Below are 26010 nucleotides of genomic sequence, written 5' to 3'. Positions count from 1 at the left end.
GAGAATGAATGGTGAATTGTTGAAATAGATGTAATGAGTAAATGAGAATGAGAGAATGATATTTGGTACTCTTCTCCTGTATCTCTTTCTTTCTCTTCATCCCAAACTAACATCTCTATATTTATCTCTTGCTCTCCTCGATGGCGCAGTGGTAGCGTCGTCGCCTTGCAATCAAGGTGTCCCGGGTTCGATACCCGTTGGACGCACATAGTGGTTCGGATAAAGTGTGCATAAAGTGGACTTAAAACACCAAATCAATCAATCTATATTTGTCTCTTTCTGTCTTTTCTCTCCTATTCTATTTATATCTTCCATTCTCTTTCTTTCTATTTCCACTTTTTCTTCGTATATATTTTCTTCATTTCTTTTTATCTTTCTTTTTCAATCTTTCTCTTTATATATTTATTTCTCAATCTCTTTCTCTTTTCATCTTTATTTCTCAATCTCTTTCCCTTCTTATCTTTCTTTCTCAATCTCTTTCCCTTCTTATCTTTCTTTCTCAATCTCTTTCCCTTCTAATCTTTATTTCTCAATCTCTTTCTCTTTTTGTCTTTCTTTCTCAATCTCTTTCAATTTTTATCTTTCTCAATCTCCCTCCCTCTTACTCTTCATCCCACCATGACCATTCTGGATGTCTGATCCCACATTAAATGTAGATCCAATAAAGTGCAAAGTGGACTTACTTAGTGAAACTGAAGAGGACTAGTTGGAAGAAAGGGCACCCACATGACTGTGATTTCAGTGCCGACAAGCTCATAGTTTAACGAGAGTTAATGCCTGTATTGGATAGTTTCCAGAGCGCACTCCGATCAATGATATACACTTAAACAAGAGCAGATCTCGCACTACATACATCTCCAATGGTGGATATTGCAAAACTGTAACCATTCAGGATATAAACAGATCTGTTTCCACAGTTGGAGAAAATGGAGAAGTTCCCAACATATTACCATCAAATTTTAATTAAACTCTTGTCATTTTGAAACATTACGTGTCTAGACCGGAGATTGCAGCAATGAATTAAATCTCTCTCTCTCTCTCCCTCTCATCCACTCTCCTCCCCTTTTCCTTCATTGAACCACTTCCCTCTCTCTCTATTTCTCAAGTCTCTTATGTACGTTCGTGATTTACATGTTCCGGGCATTGGAGAGGAGCCGCAGATAACATCTCAACTAACTTGTGGGCCCCCGAACGATTTCTCAAAGCAGGCCAGAACCTTATCTCCAGCCCCCCTCTTGGCTGCGCAGAGCTGCCCTTGCCGTGTGTATCGGCCCTGCATCTTCCCATGGCCCTTATCGCTTTGACCTTAGACGGAGAGAGACTGGTCGAAAGTTCTATGAACTCTCTGAACGGAAGATCCAGCCTCGGTTAATAAACAAACAGAAACTCACAGCCCCCCTCTTTCACCGATATGATGGCTGGATTTGGTGATTTGCGAGACGTGTGAACTTGTGCTTCAATGTTTTCTCTTCCCTAGCCCGTATAGCGTCTGGCTGCCGCGTGCGAGGAGCGGGTTCGATTCCCGGGCGATCTCGTAGAGGAATTTCGTTTTGTAAGCAGATCTGTAGCTCTCCGAAGAGGGTATAACTTTTTCCCCATGATGGGCACGTTGTGCTGTACCAAGTTATTCCCAGTTTGCAATAGGTCATCTGCAAAGTGTCATGATGGCCATAAAAAGGAATCAAGAGTGAAGTATCGGATCGTGGTACTGATACAACCTCCATTGTAGCTCTGTAATTTGTGCAGCCTATATCTCAAGACTCTCTACACGTTTACCTCCATGTACACTCCTGTTCACATAAAGTGGCACATTTTATGCGTGTGGACGGTTGAAGTAAGTGCCACTTTATCTGAACAGGAGTATACAATCACGGACACTTCTGGGTTGTAATAATACCATCGACTCCTAATGGAATCGTTACAACCCGGAAGTGTCCATGACTGTACATGCAATACGTATTTTTTCCTATTTTTTTTACATGATCTGTGGTTGTTATTACTATTAGTACTACGCTCTGGAGCGGTATAATTCGTGGCGTATGATCACGTGGTGCGTGCTGACGAATCAAATGAATGTTTAAGCAGCAGAGAGGCATTTGTTGATGTGGAATCTTCTGAACTTGAACACCGCTATCCGTCTACTTGGTTTAACGTCATTTCCTTGACACCAGCCTGACACCGGAAATAAACCTGCACCACACCTACTTCCAAACTAGACAGGGCTATAGTTTGTCAAAGTTCATATGTGAGCGGATATTGGAATTTTGTTGCTCTATTTTCGTCAGTTATGTATTTAGGTCAAGTTCGCGTTGCTTGATACATGTCGTTAATTTGCAGCTGATAAACGGATGTCATTAGTCGCACGCCGTTTCGAGCTCCCTCTTCTAGTGACGTCACAATAAAAGTTCTCGTTGTTATGTTAGCCTTGTTAGTACTCTTAGTATAAATAAAACCATTTTGGTCAAGCCACGAAATATTGCAGTGTATTTATGCTGAGAGACCTATACCCTATCCCAGCTAACTGTAAAGCAGGGCTGCACATATCGGCAGAGGAGTAGGAGGAAAATCGAGTGGTGAAAGCGCAGTGTTGCCAACCGTACGATCCAGACCTTAGTCCGTTCGCTAAATGTACGGCTTATCAACATTTGCACTTGCTGTTGTATCCCTAATATTTCCATAAGAAATTCTTAAAACCAATCGTACGGACCTGGAGACAAAAATACGGTCCGTTTTCCATGTTCGTGTGGTATCATCCTTTTCAAAAGTTTGCAACGCTGCATAGTGAAGGAGGAAATCTGGGAAACTCCCGTGCCCATTGCACAATTCCGTTTCTCTCACTGTTTATTGCTGGAGCCGTTTCGCGTCACTACTTGCGCAGAGACTTGTTCCCGTTCGCCTGGTCTACAGTTAGCTGGTACGGAGTTTAAACCTAACAAACCTATACTCTGTCCCAACAATCTCTGGAGCAAAGTCGCGCATAGCGTCAGAGAATGGGAGGAAATCGAGTGCGCAGAGCGAAGCAGTACATGCTGCTGTGAAGGCTGGTTATTGCAGTCGTCGTCCCCCCTCCACGCAATTCCGTTCCTCTCACGTGTCCATTGGTGGAGCCGTCTCACGTCACTACTTGCGCAGAGACTTGTTTTCGTTCGCCTGCTCCAGAGATGACCGAGACAGAGTGTAACCTAACAACGAAGGCATTCCGCGCTGACGTCACTACACAAGGGAGCTCAAAACGGTGTGAGACTAGTGAGACCCCCCCCCCCCCGATTAACACATTCTACAATTGGTGTTAAAAGATAAGCATGGTTCTTTCCGTGTTCGTGGGCAAGGTCGAAGGAATTGTGTCCAGTATCGATCGAAGCACTTCGGTGTATAACTATCTGGCTGCTGTATTTACTGTCTGTAGATCACACGTGTCGAACAAGGCCACTGCTTTGTACTCCACGTGTGTCACACCTACACCACCTGACTTTCTCTATTGCACTGCTGTTTGATAAACAACTCTGCCTACCTGACCTTGCCACAAGAAATAGGTAGCTAACGATCGCAAGCATATTGCAAATGTTCTTGGCATCGTAGAAAGAGCTACCACAAACCAATCTTTTGCGATGACAAATCTAATTAAATAGTGCACTCTTGATGAAGGCCTTCAGCGGGATTTCTTCCTCAGGGTGGGAGCAGCAGTGCTTAAAGTGGGCGAAACGTTAAGAGAATTCTTAGAGCGCACCCACCACTAGGATAACTTGAAGAGGCACTTAAGCCGCTGTTTTTCGAAACGCCCCTCGTCCATGTTTTCACGCTACAATTTCGAAATTTGAATTTTATGTAGTATTTCCAGATATCTCAGGGAGGGCCAGCGCCCCCTGGTTCGCCTCTGCGGGCGCGTTTGTCCTTGATATACGCTTGAGCTTTAAGTCCTTGTATTAAGTGATTCCTCTATCAGAATATGTGAAGGCTGAGTGAGTCTCCTTGGTTGTTTGCTTGAGTTGTGTATTAAATCCAATTTATGATGAGACAGGCTAATTGGGACTGGACCTACAGTTTAAATTTTGATCCGAACCACTGTGTGCCTCCACCGAGAACCCGCGACCCCTTGATTACAAGGTGACGACGTTACCTTTACGCCATCGGGTAGGACCCGCTTGATATAAGCAATAGATTTCGTAACGTGTATTTTTAATCAATCCTTGTACATTGTTTATGTAATCTCATATTTATAATCATAATCCCACCGTCGCCCTTACGGAATTTCCTGATATACCACTAGAGTGCGCGTCAAATCTCCTGCATATGGCCTTGAACTGCTGAACAGCACCAGCGAATCACAGACGTGCGGCGTTGCCTAGTTCAGAACCTGTTTCACCTCGCTACTAAATCGTGTACCTGGCGCTCGGATATAAATTATTATTATTTCAAGTGTCAGTAGTTCAACAGATGGAAAGATAATGAATTTGCGAGTATGTACGAAAAACAAGCGTGATTGTAGCTTATACCGTTCCCTCTGTAGAAGCAATGTTATTATAAACGTATTTGCATTGTATCGTTTTTGTTCTCCCTTCGTTCCTGTTGCATTCCGAAACTTTCCGATTAACGAAGGGAACAGGGCAGGTTCGTTCCCAGTGATGGTAGAAGGAGAAATTGACGAAGAGGATACCGTCACTGTTCGTTTTTCCCACGTTTTTAGTGTGTGTGTGTGTGTGTGTGCGTGTGTGTGTGTGTGCAGCATGTCGTTGAGTAAACCAAGTGGTAGTGATAGCGAGAGAAGAGAACAATACAGTGTTGTACGAAGCCAGGCACGACAGGTGATTTTTCAGGTGTACAATTTTTTTAAAAAAAAACGTTCGAGTGAAGAAGAGAGCAGTAAATTGACTTTAAGAAGTGCCAGGCTCTAACAGCTCTAGCGTGTGGTGTGAATCAAGCTACCGTTTCTCGGATATGAGCGGGGGCAAAACAATGTGGATCGGGGCCTGCTCAAATGTTTCAATCACCTAGAAAGCACATTAACGTACCAAAAAAGAACGACAAACTTAGATAACTTTGAAAAAGACGTAGTTCGTAGAACCGTCTTTGAAATTTACGATTGTGGCGAATTTTCTACTGCCAAAAAGATAACTTACTCTTTACGGGACAAAATATCTTACAAAGGCTGTACAACTTCCACCTTGAGAATATTGAAACAATTATGCAGTCCCTCTGGCATAATCAGGTATGTTCTTTTCTCCCATAAGTTTATTATATGTTATATTATCTAATGTTCCGTGCTCTCCGTGACAAGGCGTTTCGCTCAACCACGCTGTCTCTTTTCCGTGTGAGATTTCGACATGGCACCGCTGCAGTGCGCTGCTATTGGCTATCGCCATATGCAGGAGATTTGACGCGCACTATAGAGGATTGACAATCTCCCAACTCAAGTTTTGTGACTAGTACATAATGTTACAAGCTTCCCCGGCGTTTAAAACCATCCCATTTCCACACCGTCCACTTCTTGGCTTCCCTAACACAACCCATAGGTGGTTATGTCCATTTTTTTCTACACTTGCTGGCTTTAATTCCGTAACCCTGATCTCTGCCCTCCCCCCTCCCCCGAACCACCGGACTAACCCAACCCTCTATCGGCCCTGCTCGGGGGATTACGTGGAAATTCAAAGCTCTTGGTTTGGGTCTCCTCGGGATCCAAATGAAGATAAACGGGCTTGAGGGGGGCAGACCCCCCCCCTTCTCCCCCGCATGGAACCCAGCTCGGGTTACCATTGTATGACTTGTGTTTCCTCTTCTAGCCTTGGGTGCTATCGTACGAAAGTTATTTTTATAAGTAACTAAATTGCGGCATCGAAATATAACTCACATTAAAAAAATAACTGTGTCAATTTTACAGTTATACTCTATGAAAACAATTTCAGTTGTGGAAATCGTGCTGAAATATTAACTTAGTTACCCTTCCAGTTAGTCAATATAACTCTCTCTCTCTCTTTACATTACAATCATTATCAGAAAACTATTTAAGTTTTCAAAGTTATGCTGGAAAATTATCTAAGGTACTCTTTCAGTTAATCAAAATAACTGTGTTAATATTGAAGTTATACTCTCAGAAAACGATTTCTGTTATGGAAATTATGCTTAAATATTAACTGATTTACTCCCTCATTGATTGATTAATTGATTTTTGCTATGTAGCGTCGCTTTTCTGTCACTTTTTGATAATCGCGACGATGATGATGTTGAGCGATGATATGATGAAACTGATGAAGGAACACTCACGAAGAACACCCATTCCGAGGCAGGGATTCGAACCTGAAACCCCTGGCGTCGTAGCGCGCTGTGATAACCATTACACCACTGATTTGCTTTATTTTACTTCGCTTTTTGTGCCACTTTTGGCTAATTTGCAAAGATGTGGATGAGTGATGATATGATGAAAATGATGAATGGACACTCACAAACATCTATGCCCAGGCCAGGATTCGAACCCGGGACTCCTGGCGTCGTAGCGCGATGTGCTAACCACTCCGCCACGGGGACCGGTTCGGGCCCGAGTTAATCTTTCAGTTAATCATTATGTTAAGTAATTAATTTACGGCATGTACATTGAAGCAGCTCTGCTTGTAGAGTACGGGTCAGTAAAAGCCGATAAAAAGTGTCCGCCTGTCTGTCCATCTGTCTACTATCTTACACACTGCCCGAGCTGCATAGATGAAATTCAATGGACTTACAGACTATCAAATATTAGCTCGTGGATCTTAAATGTGTTTCGTATCTAGCCTTGGCTATGAGAGGCAATCAATTTAAACTTACTGCCATACAAACGTGATTGGTCTGTTTGTCCAAGAGTACGAAATGATTGAAATCTCGACTTCCAAGTTTCTGATTGGTCAATTGTGCTTATCCCCTTGCATAAAAGCTTTGAATCGAGTACACCTTTTTGCCAAGGATAAATTTAGTAGTATGCTGACCAGTAAACACAGCTCCGACCAGTTCTCATCTTTTTCAGCTTCAGAAAGAACTTGATTTGTATTTTCTGTATCATTGCATGTCCGAGTTTGCTATTGCCATATTTAACCTGCCAATACAACATGTTACTAATGTTAGTAACTCTCTAAATAAGTATTTTAATCCGCCCTCAAAAGTTTCCGACGTAACTTTATGTACACCCTGCATACAGACAACCGGAAATAACCGACGGACTAACTAAGCAAATAACAAGGTTAGAAGGACAATCACTGCTCCCTAGCTTGATCGCCAAGGGACAAAAGGAGCCCTGTATATTCACCCTTCGCACATAAAGCGACAATCCCCACACAGCAGACGCTCATTCTAACACCGAATCAATCCCTGGCCAAAATACATCCAGGTAATTGCTTGCATTATTTAAAGACCGTCTCCCCGCTTCTCTTTCATCTACCATCCGAGTTCCCGGCAACGGTAATGAAACAATGATAGCACCGCATTTACGGTTACGGGGGGAGGGGAGAGGGGGAAGGTTAGTGCACCATGCCCAAAGGTACCAGGACTACGCGCGAACTGCCAAGACTACGTCAACTTCCTGGCATTTCGGTCCCGAAAGTACCGGAAGGCTCCGATCATTCAGCCCAGCACGGTTAATAAGTCTTCGAAATTTCTATCTTACGGGAACGCTATGGCCACTCCACCCTCCGGCCCTAAATCTTTTATGCCCTTCCGTCTTCCTCGGTTATTAAACCTGTAAAACAAGAGATGGCAGCACTTGCCCGCTTGCCTTCCGGAGGTGCGAGGATGCGTCGTCTCCGATGTTGCAAAGGTTTGCCACAAATTAACGTGTATGCGGGATTGTCAGTTGTAACGTAAAACCTCGCAATTAAGCTGAGTCGTTTGGGACGTTCTTATCCTTTTGTTCTTTGCGTTGCTCTCGTGGTACAGAACTTAATTGCTGCCACTATATTCATCTCTAGAATGCACAAGGTAGAGTTCGTAATAAATTTCTATTACGCTCTCTCTCTCTGCTTAGACTTGCTCGCAGACAAATTCAATTTTCCATTTCCCACCAAGGGGTGACCCGTGAAGGCACTTAAAGATCAACCCCTTTTCCACGTGAGGTGCATTCTTGAAGTCAAACGAGAGACTGGTTTCTGATTAGCCAGTGCAATCCTCTGTAAACGTTTGCGTCTTGTCGTCCATATGTTTGTGAATGTAGCTTCATACATCTCACCATTCAACCCCACCGTCACTATTATCCAAATATGGAAGAAAAGCGACGTAAAATCAACAACCATTTCCCAAGATATAGGTTTCTTCTCCTTTCCTTGCCGACCTCCCTGGAGGAGTGGTTAGCATAACGCGGCAGGAGTCCTGGGTTCGAATCCCGGCCTGGGCATGTGTGTTCTTTGTGAGTGTCCTTCATCAATCTCATCATATCATTACGCATCCTCATCGTCGCGATTAGCGAAGAGTGGCAGAAAAGCGAATGTACATAACAAAAGTAAGACTTAATCATTTGTCTTTTTGTCGACAGTCTTGAGTAAGACAGGAGGAACAACAGGTCTAGGTCTGTTGCATGTTGAAAACTAGATAAAATATTTGTAATGCAAAGTAGCATTTAGTCCCGTATGATTTGTTATGTAAACCTCACAAAGAGAGGAACTGTTTTCATAAACAAAAGTATTGATGATTACTGAAATCATACTCTAAAGATATATTAAGATATATGCCTAGATATGACACGTTGTAGTCATTGCTCACCTGCCGCTGTGTGTTAGCTGGGTTCGAGACTTTCCTTTCAAAAGGTATTTTATCCATGTACCATTATGAATTAAAATATCTGGGGTTGAAAGAGTGGTGTTATATTATAAGGGTGAGGGGTACGATTTACAATATACTCAAATATTCCTGATCGATTTCTACAAAGTTGTGTACCTACTACGTGAGTCACACCACAGCACACCTGAACTTTTTTCCCGAACTGAAGCTCACTACAGCGAAGCTTCGAGAACTGATAACATCAGGAGCAGGATGAAACATCGTGATAGTTAGTCTTATGTTAAGTGAACGTTAACTTCTATGTGACTTGTTGCAAGGGTAAAGGCAAGTGTTACTTGAAGGTAAACGTAAAATAGTGAGGACAGACAGTATTTTAGAACACAATCGCGAAGAAATTAGTGAAAGTGTCTTGAATAGACAGAAGTTATGTAATTCGGTGAAGAGAAAAGCTATTGAAAACACTGCACAACACGAAATTTGTCCTTTAGATGAAAATGTGTGATTGTAATGTATTTGTGCATGACAAAAACAAATCTGCAATTTGTTTCCGTGTATCACTATCCAAAAACACAAAATTTGAAAGCTACATGAGAAACGTAAGGTACAATAGCCGAAAATGTGTTTCTCGTGTGTTACAAAGAATGAATGCTCGAATTTATACATTGGTATGGCAGGATAAGATGTATGCAAGAAAGTTACATGAATACTGTTGCTTCCTCTGTGATTGGGACAGTCGGGACAGAGATAATCATTATGTCCTTAAACACTGGCCGCTACTACAGGCATCAAGGACATATCACAAGATCTAATTGAAAAGCCCCAAAATGTGGGATGCGGCAACGAGAAAGAAGTTATTTTAATATAATCAATCAATCAGAATGTATTTCTGTCCCATTACGCATCAAGCTTGGTTTGATGATAATCTTCATCAAAGCACTAGCCCGAGAAGGCCAAGCTTTCAGGTACCTCTGGACGAAATTCCCACACTTAAGTGAGGCAAAGGTTAAGGAAGGTGTGTTTGTTGGCACACAGATAGAGCCGTTTGATTCTACACTTTCTGAACCAGCAAATGCAGCATTGCAGGCATTCAAGTTGGTGTGTTCTAGTTTCCTGGGTAATGTCAAAGCACACAAATATGAATCACTGTTCGTGACATTGTGCACTGATTCAACATAATGGGATGCCACATGTACCTCAAATTACACTTTCTGGACTCACATGTGGGCTTTTTCCCGAAAAACCTGGGAGCAGTCAGTGATGAACATGGGGAGAGGTTGCGCCAGGACATTGCTGTGTTTGAAAAGTGGTTGGAACGGCAGTATGCTTGCTGACTATTGTTGGTCTATCATCAGGGAGACCCCTACAGATATGTACAAGCGTAAATGGTCCACAACGTATTGTTTGTAGGTATTGTTACTGTGCTTTCTTACCGTACAGTATATTGTAATATGCCTTTCACACATGCACCAGGTGGCTGTCCAATGAAAATGATGCATGATAGAAGCATACGGTTTTCACACTTCAATTCTGTATCCTTTGTTTAGTCCAAATCACATGATTTCATCTAAAGGACAGAAAATGTCTTCAAATTTGTTGTGCAGTGAAATCTGTGCCAGGAACTCAACGCTAGCATTACATGACGTTATCTGGAGTGAGGTAAGATATATCCTAAATTACCCCAAAACTGTACAAGAATTCCATGATGCCCTGAATTCACTCAAAATTATAGCAAATTACGATGAAAATCTCATGTTTACCAACGATAGGGAGAGTCACATGGTGTTTTTCACAACTCTTAGCAATTTCCAATGTCTGTAAAGTGGATACTATATATTCGTCGACGATACATTTAAGAGTTGTCCAGAAGGATTTAATAAAGATCTTCACAGTTCAAGGAAGAACGGATCCGAATTTTAATTTGCTATCAGTTTTCTTGCTTGTTAAAATAAGGGCCCCAAGCTGCAATTTCATTATGCTACGAATGCAATTGTAACATGGTTCGTTTTCGATTTGCTTTAACACATACTGCGGAGTTTTAGCGATTACTTAAGATTTTGTTTTATGATTATTTTTTTATATAAATAATAATTATCGTAGAGTTTTGGAAATCATTGTCCCAGGAAATTCGAACCTTCCTTAAAGTAATGAGCACTGTTCGCATTTCGAAAAAAGTTATTTTATGTTGAAAAAAGCTACTTAAAAATCACCTTACACAAGCATGTGCGCTTCCCATAGACAATGTATTTTCCGCTGACAAGCGACTGTAAGTGTTGTAGACTAGTGAGAATTGAGTAGAAGTAAATCGTAACCTTAGTAGAATGCATTCAGGGACTTTATTTTAATGCTAAGAGAACCAAACCTGGCCTGCCTAACCTAACTACGAAAGCATATATTGAACAGGCCCAAGTTCAGTTTGTTTAATTCAGATTTCATCACGGTACACAGCAATTTTATACATGGTTCGATTTCTATTAACATATGCTTCGGGGTTTTAATGATTAGGCTACTGATGTTTGCTTTAGAATGTTCTTTCCCTTCCATATGATTATTACATTAACATACATAAACGTGGATATAACAGTATAAAGCGTCCCTTGAAGTTTACCTCTCCCCCTCCCCAATGCACTGGGAATTTTCTTTGTTTCCAAACCCTATAATGGCAATAAATCAACGCCCATATATCATTTCATACCTGGCCCTTAAAGGGATTACAGTATCCGAAATCCGGTGAAACAAATCTGTCAACAGATAGATATGGTCGTGAGTGGAGGATGGGGCCAGGGGGTGGGTGGTTGGAGCTAAAAGCCGTTTGTGTTAACATACTCGGGGGGTGGAGAGAAGAATAAGGGTTGATTGGCAGGTAGGAGCAGATACAGGGCTCAAGATGAAAAGAAGTAATGATGGATTGGAGCTGTGGTTACGGAATCATTTCCCTAATGGCAATATCGTTGATGGATATTGATCAAGTGTCAATTTGACAGGCATGTCAAAACGATGTATGAGTTTCGAAATTGGGTTTGTAGATATCCACAATGTCACACGTGGACTCTCTCGCTCACACACGCACCCAGTGGCTTATTTACGGGGATTTTGGGCTTGAGTCTGAAAATTTATTATTTTCGTCATTCGTTGAATGTATAAATGTGCGTGTATTTTAAAAACTTAGGAATTCATATTACTGATATGCACTTCACTTGAATTTATTACGTATTTCGGTAAACCTTATGCTTTTGTCAGGGCGGATAAAAATAACGATTTTTGTTTTAAAAAATCATTGTTTTTATTTAAATCGATTTTATTTTTTAAAAAAAACACGCTTAAAATTACTGGTATGGTTTTTGGCACCATACATATAGATATGTTTTTTTATAGAAAGCCTTTTTCTAGAAATCTGCTCTAAAAGTTTTGAACAGTTTGATTATAGCAAATTAAAAATTATATGCAAACACATTTTTCTGTTTCTGATATTGTATATATGATGAACTTACTATGGAAATGTTTGTTGAATGTGTTAATGAAACTATAATACAAATTTCAATAAATTTTCTTCTACTGAAAATAAAACATTCTGGATGTTCTCTATAACTGCACCTTAAAATATTTTTTCAAATTTGTAGCTTAATTTTAGCAATTTTTTAAATGATAGTTTGCAAAATATTAGCTGCCATGTTTATTTATATCTTAATGATAATGACACTATTTACATAATTAGTAATTTGTTCATTTTTCTACACAAAATATTTACTATTTTTGCCATAAAGAAGTATTGAATCAAATCAAGATAATTTAAGTGTGTTTACAGTCTACATATTACATTATCTTTCGTATGAAATTCACCCCCATCAGTACATATATTATGTTTCCTTTCATTTCCTTTCTTAGACCCTAATAAACACTATTAAATTATTACGAGATTAATGTACTTTCACCACAAGTGATTCTGATATCTACAAAATCCTTATGTGCATGAGTTTATAAATTATTTATTTAAAGTGATTGAAATCAGTGATTTTTTTTCAAAAATATCATCTGATTTAAATCAATTCACCTTTGTTCGTGTACTACATATATGCTAGACAACAAATCTCTAATGCATTCGATTGTTAAAGAAAGCTTAGTAGTTTCTTAAATAAGATCGTCAATATCGCACACACGCAATAATTAGCCAAAATTTCATTCTAAGTAACCAAAGTCAATTCTAGATGGGTCGCCAATTGAAGGTATGCTACCCGTGAAAGATTAAGTAGTGTTATAATATAATAATCTGATGTTATACACTTCAAATATTCTTAAATATTCACTAATAACTACAATATAATTTAATTTTTCTTCTACGTAATGTACATTAATAATTGATATATACTTTGAAACGTATCCATATTTATGTTTGTCCTTTTGTTAGAAGTTCACAGCATATTCAATTAAAAATGTTTCACTCTCTCTGTTGGGTTTCTTTCGGAACTACATTCTTTCTATTTCTCATTACATGTTATGTTGACACAGTGAGCGCATCACAATGTCACTAGCATCAAATGCAACAGAGGATGAACCAATGAGATGAGGCTTCAGCAATCATTATATGAAGCTGATTGGTGGCTTCATTCACGTGTCCTCTACCACGTCAAAAGTTTTGATCCATGAATTATGTTAGATTATAATTAGAAAAGAGAACAAACATATTCCTCATAGACTATAGGAATGAGCATTGCATCTCTCGGTCTTCTTTAACGAGGCTACACTTTTAACTGACCTCCAAACGTGCCGTATAAGTGAAGGTCTGTTCTCCTTCAATCCGAGCCGAAATTTGTTCAATTTTTGGCTTTGTGGGGGAACATCCTTTCGCTTGTGAATTGACCGCCTAAATTTGGAAAAGTTCCCAGGTTCGATTCGTCTTGTTGATGGGCTGTTAGCACTTCGCATCATTGACTTGTAGAGAAAGGCTTCCGAACAAATTGAGTTGAAGGGATAACTCTTCAATCGAAAGTTGTTTCTGTGACCTTTATCTATTTCTCCCCATACTTCGCTCAAGGTTCGAGGGACTATTTCTTCCTCTCGGTAGACGAAGTAGAACGGATGAAAGGCGTTTGTTTCAGGTCTACTTCTGCTGTTAGGCTAATCGGGACTGAGCCTACAGTTTAAAGTGGAATCCGAATCGCAACGTGCCTCCATAGTGTCTAACCCGGGACCCCTTGATTACAAGGCGATAACGTTATCACTACGCCACCAGAGCACACGGGTGAGAGAGAATAAAGGAAAGATGCATTTATGTAATACATCTATTTAGGTATTTTTCAATTTTATTTTAAGGCCGTGATTTACCTCCATCATAGAAAACAATTTAAATAATTTACATGGGAAAGAGACTTCAGCATTTCTTACGTTAAAACAGTACAGATAGATCATTGAGATATCGAAAATTAATTATGTAATAATATTTGCAAGCTTGCATCATTTGCACTATAGGGAAGGGAAGCCTTTCGGTATTAAGTCACCATATTGATACACATTCCGCGCGTAGTAGTTCTGCAGAACAGCACTAGAGGGCAAGAAAACAAAGATGGCGCAGCCCGTGGAGCCAGCTGAAGCTCGAGGTGTGATTGGCTTTTTTTATTCTTGACAGGAAAAGTTGTAAAATAAATGTACGATGAACTTGTGCCGGTGTACGGAGGGAATGCTCATCATATGACACAGTGATAAGGTGCGTAGAAGGTTTCAGTGTGGTGCAACAAGTCTTCAAGATGAAGAATGCAGCGGACGTCCTTTTTTTCCGAAGGAACCCGGAATTGTGAAGAAAGTGGAATCCCTCGTGCTCGCAGACCGTCGTATTACCATTGAAGCCACCGTAAGGGAGGTGAACATTAGCTAGGGTCGGTGTTTAACATAATACATAACGTAATGCTGACGAAAAGAGTGCAGCTTCTCCACGACAACGCCCCCGCCCATTCTGTTTAGGATACTGAGACTCATGCAGCCACTTTGGGTTTCGAAATTCTTCCTCATCCTTCGCGGACCTTGCACCCAGTGACTTCTTTTACTCTTTCTCGAAATGAAGAAGCCCCTGCGTTTGGAGACATTTCTATGACGATGATGACGTCATTTCTGCGGTGAATGACTTCCTGGACAGCCAGACACATGACTTCTACAACAACGTCATCCGCAAATTGGTACGCCGATGGGAGAAGTGTGTGACTCTGGGTGGATTTTATGTGAAGAAAGACTGATTCATTCACAAAAACTCGTACGCGTTATTATATTCTTTCTTGGCAATAATTATTACTTCATGAACGTCCCTCGTATAGCATGGAACACCACATAGAGAATCATCCGTTATTAGCAAGTATAAGGCACTGCTCTTTTTTATAGGAAGAAATAGAATAAAGAACAATAGAAGGAAGAAGTTGAAACCTATTTTTTTATATATTTACATTGTAATTGTACGTTAGAATTCACAATAAAAGTAACTACATGCAATTGTTACAAATAGTCACAAGTACTGACGCGCCATGTTCTATAATTTGACTATGTTATACATTTTCAACAGTGCTTCACACTCCTGCCATCTCTTAACTCACCTGGTACTAGAAGGGTCTATGGGAGATGTAAAATGCCAGTGTAAATGGCGTGAGATTAGTGGGTTTTAACATTTAAATGAATGCTTGTATGGTTTCTGTGCATAATACAGTGCGCTCTCTTTAATTCGAACTTGGATAATTCGAATTATTGGATAATTCGAACAAAAGCACATTCCCCTTGAAACCCCTATCTAAAACAATGTTAAAAATGACAACTTAATTCGAATTTTGAAGGTTAAATTTGGATAATTCGAAGTCAGGTTTCCAATAATTTAACATAAATCTTTCCAAGAAAGACCAAAGTGGTTGCTACATAAGAAATTCCAACAGATGACTCGTCCCACTTTTCTTCTTGAAAAGGTTGTTTTTATGGTTAACAGATGTGCCGACGGCAGATAAGAGAGGGCAGCGTGAATCCCCAGAACTTTTGTTTGTATGAAACCTTCACCCTCTCAGAAACAAGTTGAGAGGGGAGCGGATAGCCGGGCAGAAGGGGTCATTTGTCTGTGTGTTTTAGTGGAGTCACAATGTCGAAACGTGTGCGTACAGTAGCTTAACATTAGATAAGAAAGTTGAAGTGCTTAGAGAAGTAGAAAGAGGAATGAAAAAGAAGAGCCAAATTGCCAAGGAATATGGATTATTGCCCAGCACATTATCGATGTACATAAAACACAAAGACAAAATTATGGAGAGCTGGATTCAGCAAGTTAGATCAAAGAGAAAGCGTGTTGGAAGCAGCGACTTCAGCGAACATAGTTGTAAAGTAAGGTGTACTGTTTGCGTATTAATGCAGTTTTATGTTTAATACAGTGTGTTAATTCATGGGTGTGTTTTTTTATTTTATTCTGGTTAACTCGAATTTTGGATAATTCGAATTATTTTCATGGCCCCTTGGAGTTCGAATTAAAAAGAGTCCACATATCAGCGGCGGCTCTAAGGGGAGAGCCGCCGTGCCATGGCTCTACCCTCAGAAAAAGAAAAAGCACTTGCTTTGCCAAAATATAGTTAAATTTATACATTTACGAACGAGGAGATTCGAATCTCGTAAGCGTTCCAGCTTACGGCCGCCTCAATTCCTGCGCCGCATCCCCAGCTGTTCTCTCACTTGCTCTGGGCCGGCATAGTCTGGCCTGTGCGCAGAGGCATGCGCGGAGGCATGAAAAAGTCTCCGTAGTTAACGAGCGAGGAGGTGGTAGCCATAAGACAACCAGCCGTGCCCCTTTTCGGCTGGCACGACGCGAGAGCTTTCGCATTGTGTTGACATAGTTGCAAACTTCATAGAGAAGTGACTAATCCTGACTGATTTGTAATACTCGTTGGAGAAGTAATTCTGGAGTAGGATACTATCCTGCATACTTGGCAAGAACTAACGTAATATCTTCCCCAAATTTATATAACCATTTAGATAGATGCGTCTAAAGAGCCATCCAGACTTTTTTGTTATCGATTTCTTCCTTAAGAAAACATATATCCCTTGCTTTCATGAACACAGACACTCATGTGTTGCAACTGACGTCGACAACATTGAAGACATTTTCTGTACAAAAGAATTGCCTAAATATCAAAGGGAATTCGCATCACCTTTTTTTTTTTACTTTAATATTTGTAAAAAATCACACGGAAAATATATCAGTATAAGAATTTCACTTGGAGAGATAGTTCAATTTCTTGCATTGAATACTAAAAATTTGCAGATGTACAGTTCATTTAGCAGATAATCATATTTCAGTTGTTAGTAACACTGATTGTTGATGTACCGTCTGCCGTGCTGGGGTTGCAAATTATAAACAAAAGCAAGGCGAGAATACCGTGATCGACTCGGTGTGTCTAATTGTTCAGTGTTTTTCTTTTTAGTGAAGTGAAAGTGTCCGATGGTGTGTGATAGGAAGTGTAGTTAGTAAAGATGAGTCAGATTAGAGCATTATTACATACACCGTTTTCCAAGGTACTATACGATATTAAATTAAAATTTAAACAACTTGGCTGTCCCAGTAGGTTTGGCAACGTGGATCGTTCGGCACCTTAAAACACGTAAATAAACTAAGGTACCTGAACCCAATATGGCCTATTTGCTGTTTTCAAGTAGTTACATGGTTAATTCAACAGATGACGTTAGTATGTCATTTAGACTGTCCAAATGACGTAATTGAAACTGTAGGCTGTACCTACACCACAGTAACTTGAGAACGGAGAACCTAAAGTTCTGTTTATAACGAAGGAAAACATTACTCTATGTAATGTAGTCTCTCAATATGGCCTACCTAGGAATATATCATGAAGAACATACACAAATGTGACATTTGTTACTCTTGTGTTCATGTTATGTGTGTTGGCTTCACTGAGGATGGTAAAGGACCGTTCATTTGTTCAGACTGTGATGTGTAATCCATAGTCTTCTTCTAACAAATTGTGACACGCCAATGTATTGTTTATTGGTTTGTAAACAATGATATTACTTTGTACATGCAAATAAAATGTAAGTGTATCAATGTATGTAGTTACGTACCTATAAAAACAGCATTGTGGTACTTTCTTTACAATTTCTGTTGCATTTGATGTGAAAGAACAAAATATATCACTAGGCCATATTGGATACATGTACCCAATATGGCCTAAACGTTAATTTTTAATTAAATCTGTCCTGCATCCATGTTGTTATTTGGAACTGACTCTAATTTTCAGTAAACGTCCAGAAATGTCCCCTCTTTTGAATCTTGCGATTAATTTTATCTTTCTGACTTTGTACACCATTAGAAACAATTGCAAACCTTAGGTAGGCCATATTGGGTTCAGGTACCTTATGTCTGAACAAAATTGAACCGATCACTGCCTCGTCGTTTCCAGCTGTTAGTTTAAAATGCTGACATTATATTCCTATATCCAAAAGAGTAGAAGCATCATATCTACTGGTTGCTTGATATAATCAAGGTCACTGCTTTGTACCAAAAGGTTAACAGTGGCTTTCTGGTGTGCTGGTGACTGAAGTAGAGAAAGGGTAGGTCGCTTTCCTTAAAGGTGCAATCACGGCAGTTTTCTGGAGAAACAGGAAAATTAAGGGGGGAAATTTCAACCTGCAACCTCTCCAATAAATCACGCAACGAACGCTGCCTAAAAGACTTCTACGCTTTGTTCAATTTGTATGACATATAAGGCTATACTGCCTAGTATCATAATGACACATGATCTGAAAATATTTACATGATTCTTTATTTCTATTTGGGTCATTTTGCGTCGCTTTTATACCTTTACGGTTAATCGCGGCGATGGAGACAAATGATAAAATGAATGATAGAACAATCACAATGATACATCCATGCCTTGACCAGGGCTCGACTCTGGGACTTCAGGTTTGGTACCGCTCTATGCTAACCATTTCGCAGAAGAGTTACTCTGTACAGTTTCATTGGTGGGTTTAGTAGAGAGGTACGAAAACAAAATTACATGTTAAATCGCCCCACGTTCGAGCTCTGAGCAAGGCATGGGAGTAGCATTGTGTCATACATTTCTTCCTCTTCCTCCCGATTAATACAAAAGGTAGAAAATACTGAAACAGAGAGACTTTCAATTGGAATAACTTTTGTTCCTCTTCGTCGGATATTACGTAACTTTAAGCAACTCTGTGTATCTTATTGATGTTATGACTCTACTGTGTTACAGCCTATGCATCAGAGGAGTATGTGTGTCGTGAACTGATCGCTTGTGCCCCAAGTAAGATGTTTTTAGATCCGGCACTGCATCGTTCAGTTTTGAAGGGGGGGGGGGGGAGAGGACAATAAATTTTGGAGATCATTTGGAGTTCTGGCCTGGAAAGTTCGCCCACCAGGCCTGTAGCGAGAGCAGGCTGGGGGAGAGGGCGGTGGTGAAGCCTAGGGCGTCAATTAAAGCTTTTGTTTCTTTTTAAGATAGTCTGAAAATGCGACTGAGATATTTACACTTGGCAGAGATATATTCTGGTAACACACTGCTGGAATTTTCTATTTCCCAAAATAATAGTAGCAGTTCTTCAGTTTGAACATACGCCTCCCCGATGGCGCAGTGGTAGCGTCGTCGCCTTGTAATATAGGGATCCCGGGAACCCACATAATGGTTCCGATCCCACTTTAAACTATAGGTCAAGTACCGATTAGCCTTACTGTGCATAAAGTGGACTTACAACAGCAACAAAATCAATCAAAAAACCAAAGTAAAAGTGATTGTACGTTTTTAAAGATGCTAAGACACAAGTGAAATATTCACTGATATGCTAAACTTTCTTTTAAAAACAGAATCTACGAATCTTTGAAATACCTATAACCTATGTTTTCAATGAGTTTCTTGTTTCCTCATTTCAAAACTTGTAGGATGTAAATATCATGAACCATGGCGTAAAAATAAAATATCGAAGGATGCACTATGGTAGTGCCCTATGGAAGGGGGGGACTAATCCTGCACAGGGCGCCAAATCTAGCTACGGGGCTGTAGCACACATTGTTGAAATTTACGTCCACGTACAGTAATCCTAAAACATGTTGTGTCCTTTGCTATTTGTCTCAAGTTAACCTCTCGTTAAGCGCAAACTAGCACAACCCCAATACAAAAAAAGGTCCTCCCGATTACATCGACCTGACAATTGACAAATTGGCCGGAAGGGGTTGGGAGCCCCGGAAAGAGGTAAAACCAAGCGTTTGTCCGTCCATCTGGACGTCCGTCTGCTGATCCAATAAGCAGAGGAGATTAATCAGGGGATTATCAATTAGCTGGCGGCCGCTCAGAGGGCACCACTGTGCCCCTCGATGGATCGCTTTTGCATCTCCGAAGATGGATATACGTCACGAGGCGGACTGACAGCGTCCGACGAAGATAGATACTTCACGATCCTTGTCTGATGGAGGAAGCAAAGGGGAGGGGATTAAGGGGGGGGAAGATTGACGACAAGCATAAGAGGGGGATAAAACTAGAAATTGCAGAACAAAGTGAGATCGCAAAAATCGTTCGGATGGAAAGCAGAGTTGATGAGAATGATAAGGCAAGTTTGAAAGTAGGACTTAACCTTTGAGCCTTTCGGTTTAGCAAGTAAAGTCCGCGTAAAATTTAAGCAAAGTTTTTTTCTGGTAAAAAAAAAGCAGCCAACAATACCTCCCCTACTATTCTCAAAAGACGGAGAGGGGAGCATAATTCGGGTCTACACTGTCTAGGGAATCTCTGGAGGAAGCGAACGAAAGCACTCTGCGCAAGTAGGAGAAGGTTCGACCAATGAACGCGTGGGAGGGAAAGTGAGTGCATGGAGGGGGAAACGCGGCCGCAGCACCGGGCACTGCTTTGCTCCGTCCACTCGCTTTCTCCACATCTCATTTTTTGTGTTTCAGCCATCTCTTTCTGAACTTCTGTGTACACCGACCACTACTGGCTTTTCGACGTGGGTGTTTGCGAGAATTGACAACGTTGGCACGCTTCTCCAAGATTATAAGGCAGTTAGATCAGAGTTTTTTTAAACTGTATCATTCATCTAGTAAGTAGAAATGTGAAGCAGGAAGTGTTTAACCACTTTAAATATATTTTTAAAGGTGGTCGTTATCTTTTATGTATTGACTGTATTTAGCAAGAATAGTATACAGAGTTTTAGGACTAAAGAAAGCTAGTACAATGCTCGATAGCTTTATAAGGGCGCGTGATAACACGATGTGCTGTGTTGAAGTTTGGGATCAATATTTGGAATAGCAAGAAAGTTTCGTGGATCTACGTTCATTCCTTCTTGGTCGAGCCGCGAACTTTTCAGCTACCCCTCGTAATTTTCCACTTGTCTGAATTTTAATTTTACGTTTCAAGGTTGTGTTCTTAAACAATACATTTGCCCAATCATGGTTTTACAATATTTAATATAAATCTGTTACTTAATTTTGAGTTGTAAGTCATAGACGCTAGAACTAGATATTTTTTTTCTGTCTAGCAATCGCTTTATCTATATTCTTCTGTAATTAGATGCTTTAATTTCGTATTTTCTTCTGTGTGCCTCGACTATTAAGACATTTGTTGATATTATTTTATTTTGTATTTATAATCGCTATTATGGGAGTCCTCTATCCGCCTAAGTATGAATTATTGTTCTAAGAAAATTTTCAATATCTGGTAGATTTGTAATACACAAGCAACTGGTACACCAACTTTTTTTTTTTAGTATCTGCAAGAAATGGGGTACTTAAGGAAGGGCTGATGAGGCTGTAACCTCTCGTAAATCTAAGAGTGAAAAAATATTGGGGGAAATTGCGAAGATTACATAAAATTTACGAAATTGCCTCGAATCAACATTTGATTAGCGAGAGCAGGCTGGGGGAGGGTGGCGGTGGTGAAGCCTAGGGCGCCAATTAAAGCTTTTTTTTAAGATAGTCCGAAAATGCGACTGAGATATTTACACTTGGCAGAGATATATTCTGGTTAAACATTGCTGGAATTTTCTATTTCCCAAAGTAAGAGTAGCAGTTCTTCAGTTTGAATATATGCCTCCCCGATGGCGTAGTGGTAACATCGTCGCCTTGTAATCAAGCGGTCCCGGGTTCGATACCCGGTTGAGGCACATAGTGGTTCGGATCCCACTTTAAACTGTACGTCCAGTCCCGATTAGCCTATCTGTGCATAAAGTGGACTTTAAACAACAAATCAATCAAACATTTTGATTCGAATTAAACATGTTCTACATCAGTCCACCAATAGAAACACACAAAACACACACACTTGTGCTTGAAAATCTTTCCAAGCTTTCTTGCTTAGGATATGAAAGATCATCTCTCACAAAATAAAACTTCTGGGCATGTTACCACAAGGATCGCCCAAATGAAGTGACACACTTCTATTAGCATCGTTGTTCAAATAAACATAGCTTGGCGTTTGGTCCGGTAAATGGCGTTGTGTGTGAGGATACAAGCTGCTGTTGTGGTAAAGTTTTAGTGGGCTGCATGCACCTGCTGAAACAAGTTGATGTGTATGGGAATGAGTACCCGTCACGGTGTACAATGTTCATATGGTATAGTACCAAGTATGTGTCAATGCCAAGAATTGCTGTGGTGCTTCCTGTGGAAATCCTCCACCACACCCCACCTACAGACCCGACTTGTCGTCTTGTGACTACCACATCTTCGGGCCCCTCAGGGTGTCCTAAAGGGTAACAATGCTGAGGTCCCTGAAGCCGTTGAACAGAATCCATGATTTGAGACTAGGATACAGGGTTAAGTAATGCATAGGCGTAACTTGGCGGGGGAAAGGGGGACACTCCCCCCCAAAAAATCAGGTTTGTTAAAATTTACGAGTTAATGATACTTTTGTTAACATCCTAAGACCTGAGAAGCTAAGTTATAAATAATAATATTTATTATTTCGCAAATGTAAAAGTTATTTAGCAAATAATCCTGAACGCTATTTTTATGGGATGAAAAACTTTTCGACTCTGCCCCCCCCCCTCCAAGAGTTAAGTCCCAAGCTACGCCCATGAAGTAGTCCATCATACCTCTATGTTGAACGATTTGTATGCAGGCCCGTAGCCAGGCAGGAGGGCTGAGCCCCTCCTGGCAGTTCTGCCAGCCCCATTGACATTAGGTAAAACTATTGTGTATTCTAATTTCTTTGAGGTGAAGAGTGAAAATATAGACAACATACGAGGGTGGTTCAGCATACTCCGCCCCTGACATAGAAGGAACCTTCGTAGGAAAACCAAATCACTGTCACTTTTCAACATAGTCCCCTGCAACATTAACACAATTTTTCAATCGCCCTTCCAGTGCTTCAATCCCAGCAGAAAAATAATATTTTGGTTGGTCCTGCAACCAAGCATTCACAACATCCATAACCTCGGAATCACTAGCAAAATGTTTTCCACGAAGGTGTTTCTTCATGTTCGGCAACAGGTTGAAGTCACTAGGAGCCAGATCTGGAGAATAAGGGGCATAAGGGACAATTTCAAACCCTGCTGCATGAATTGCAGCCACCGCAACTTGGGAGGTGTGGGCGGGAGCATTGTCACAATGGAAAAACACACCACGGGCCAACATTCCACGGCGTTTCTCCTTGATGGCACTACGTAATTCTTCAATTAGGGTTGCAAAATAAACACCTGCGATTGTCTTTCCCTGTTGGAGATAATCTATCAAAAGGATTCCTTCTGCATCCCAGAACACAGATGCCATCACTTTGCCCTTTGATGGTTGAACCTTGAATTTCTTTGGGGTGGAGAATGTGGGTGTTTCCATTGCATGCTTTGGCGTTTACTTTCGGGATCGAAGTAGTGAACCCACGTTTCATCCATTGTAACAAATCTCTTCAGAAACTTTGGCTTGTCAGCCTTTATTGTCCGCAACAGGTTCTGACTTCTCACACAACGTGTCCTCTTTTGGTTGACCGTCAGCATTCTCGGGACCCAACGTACAGAGATTTTTTTCATTAACAAATGATTATGAATAATTGAATGCACACTGCCAGTTGAGATGCCACATGTGTCTGCTATATAACGGACAGTCACTCGCCGGTCTGCCAAAATCATGTCATGCACTTTCGTAATCATTTCTGGTGTGGTCACCGTTGCAGATGGGCCACCACCATGCTCATCTTCACAGGTCTGCCGACCACATTTAAATTCACGGCACCATCTCTTCACTAGATCATATGAAAGGCTAAAGTCACCAAGAGTTCCCACCATATCTGGATGTCTTCCCGTGTTAGATTTTTCTTGAGTAAATATTTTATCACTGCTCGGACCTCAGATTTTTCCATTGTTTCACATGTGGCTACACTTCTTACTGATCATCAACGTGTAACAAATAGAGAAATTGTTGTAAATTCTTGAAACTTTGTGGATATTAGTCTAAAGAATGAACAATGTTACATATAAAATTACAGGTCTCTACTATCACTGGAAATGGGTCAGGGGCGGAGCAGGCTGAACCACCCTCGTATATTATTTTGTTCCAGTTCGCGAGGATAAATTCACAGAACTTGAAGAGCACCTATTACAATTGTACATTTGTTCATCTTGTTTGTGAGCAGAAGTCAATGGTGCGGCAAGTGTTTAGAAGATTCTCTAGACTTTAGAAAGTACTTTCATAGGAGAGCTTCCTAATCTGTAACTTCCCTGCCTTTGTTGCAGCCTCTCGTTTGACAAATATCTGTGACTTTTAACGTCATCATCCACATTTCTTCCACAGCTGCGTCAAATGGCAACAGAGTTTTGGGAACGAAGGGGAGTTTTATTGCTTCGGCCGGGGTACGGTAGGCACTATGATTGAAGCGAATATTGTACATTTCTACTTGTATGATATAAATACCTGTATCATCGAAAATAGTATGGAGTGTGTATTAAGGGATGGTGTCAGTAGGAGTCAATTAACACTTCAATAGATGTTTTAGAAGATATAGAAGAAATTGTAGCATTTGCATGACATTTCTAAATTTTATGTTTTATAATAATATAATGACCCCCTCCCCCCACAACAATTTACCTTCATTTAATACTGTTAAACTTTTGATTAATGGACTTGGTTTACAAAGCCCCCCTGATAACCAGTGACCCCCCCCCCCCCCCGAGATCAATTCTAGCTACGCGCCTGTTTGTATGATAATGATTTGCCAAGCTTTTTTACCTATACTTTGACCTAGAACGTCGTAAGCCATTTTCATACCACTTAAATATACTATTTCTTCTCTTTACAGTTTTGCGAGATGAATTCCGAGTGGAGCCGAAAAACATTCGAGTGGCACAGGGAGAAACGGCTCTCCTAGAATGTGGCCCTCCCAAGGGAGTTCCAGAACCCAGCGTCTTCTGGCGGAAGAACGGGCAAACTCTCGACTTGGACTCCGCCAAGCGGTGAGTTTCCAAACTATCTGCTCGAGGTTTCCCCATGTTAATTTCGTTAAAGTGATTCCCCTACCATAAGAATATTTGAGGGTTGAGTTTGTTTGGTTGGTTGTTTGAGTTGGGACTCAGGCACGTATCTAGAAAAATATTTCGGGGGGGGGGTCCGAACTGAGTGTCTCAGTAATAATAATAATAATAATAATAATAATAATAATAATGTTTAAATTAAAATAATTATATTGAACTAAATTAACTATTTAAAATATATACATTAATTAATATTATTATTATATAGATATGTAAAAAGACTGCAGGGATATAACAGCACGTATTCATTATTGTTTTATTTAGTAGTTAAGATCTGCATAATTTGTGCAAAAAAAGTGCCATGGCGAATAAGTAATGTCAACTACATGAAGAATTGAATATTTATTGAATATAAAAAAGATGTTAGAACCAGTTGGCGAAAAGTAAAGTTACTGATTAATATTTTATGCATGTTATTACAAGTACTAGTGTGCATAAATCTTTTGTTATTTCTGTTCTTCAAAGCCATATGATCCCAATCCTTGCATTCCAATAAGGTCAGAGGAAATTATAACCATCGATTATACAATAAACGATGTATTAAGTCTTTCTGGGGATGTCCGGACCCCCTAAATACGTCCTTGTTGGGACGACCTACAGTTTAAAGTGGTATCCGAACCACTGTGCGCCTCCACCGGGTATCGAACCCTTTGCTACAATGCAACGATGTTACCACTACACCATCGGGGAGGCCCGTGAGAGGGTTTAAATAAGTCAAATAAGATATGGACAGTTGTTAACGTGTATGCATGCGTATCAAAGACCAGGACTATTATAGATATACATTGTGTGTTGCTATCTACA

At 40.4% G+C, this 26010-nt stretch overlaps 1 protein-coding gene across 1 annotated transcript in view; it reads left to right on the top strand.

The window, feature by feature from the left end:
- LOC145986632 (protein sax-3-like) overlaps positions 1-26010 on the top strand; it is a 440100-nt gene that overhangs the window by 382443 nt on the left and 31647 nt on the right. Inside the window, exon 3 of the mRNA XM_083120875.1 lies at positions 24975-25128. Coding sequence (XP_082977001.1) covers positions 24975-25128 — 154 coding nt within the window. The remainder of the gene's footprint in view (positions 1-24974; positions 25129-26010) is intronic.

The sequence above is a fragment of the Lepisma saccharinum genome, chromosome 4, assembly GCF_977018435.1.
Source record: "Lepisma saccharinum chromosome 4, izLepSacc3.1, whole genome shotgun sequence".
NCBI classification, from domain to species: domain Eukaryota; kingdom Metazoa; phylum Arthropoda; class Insecta; order Zygentoma; family Lepismatidae; genus Lepisma; species Lepisma saccharinum.
This window is presented reverse-complemented; position numbering and strand designations above follow the sequence as displayed.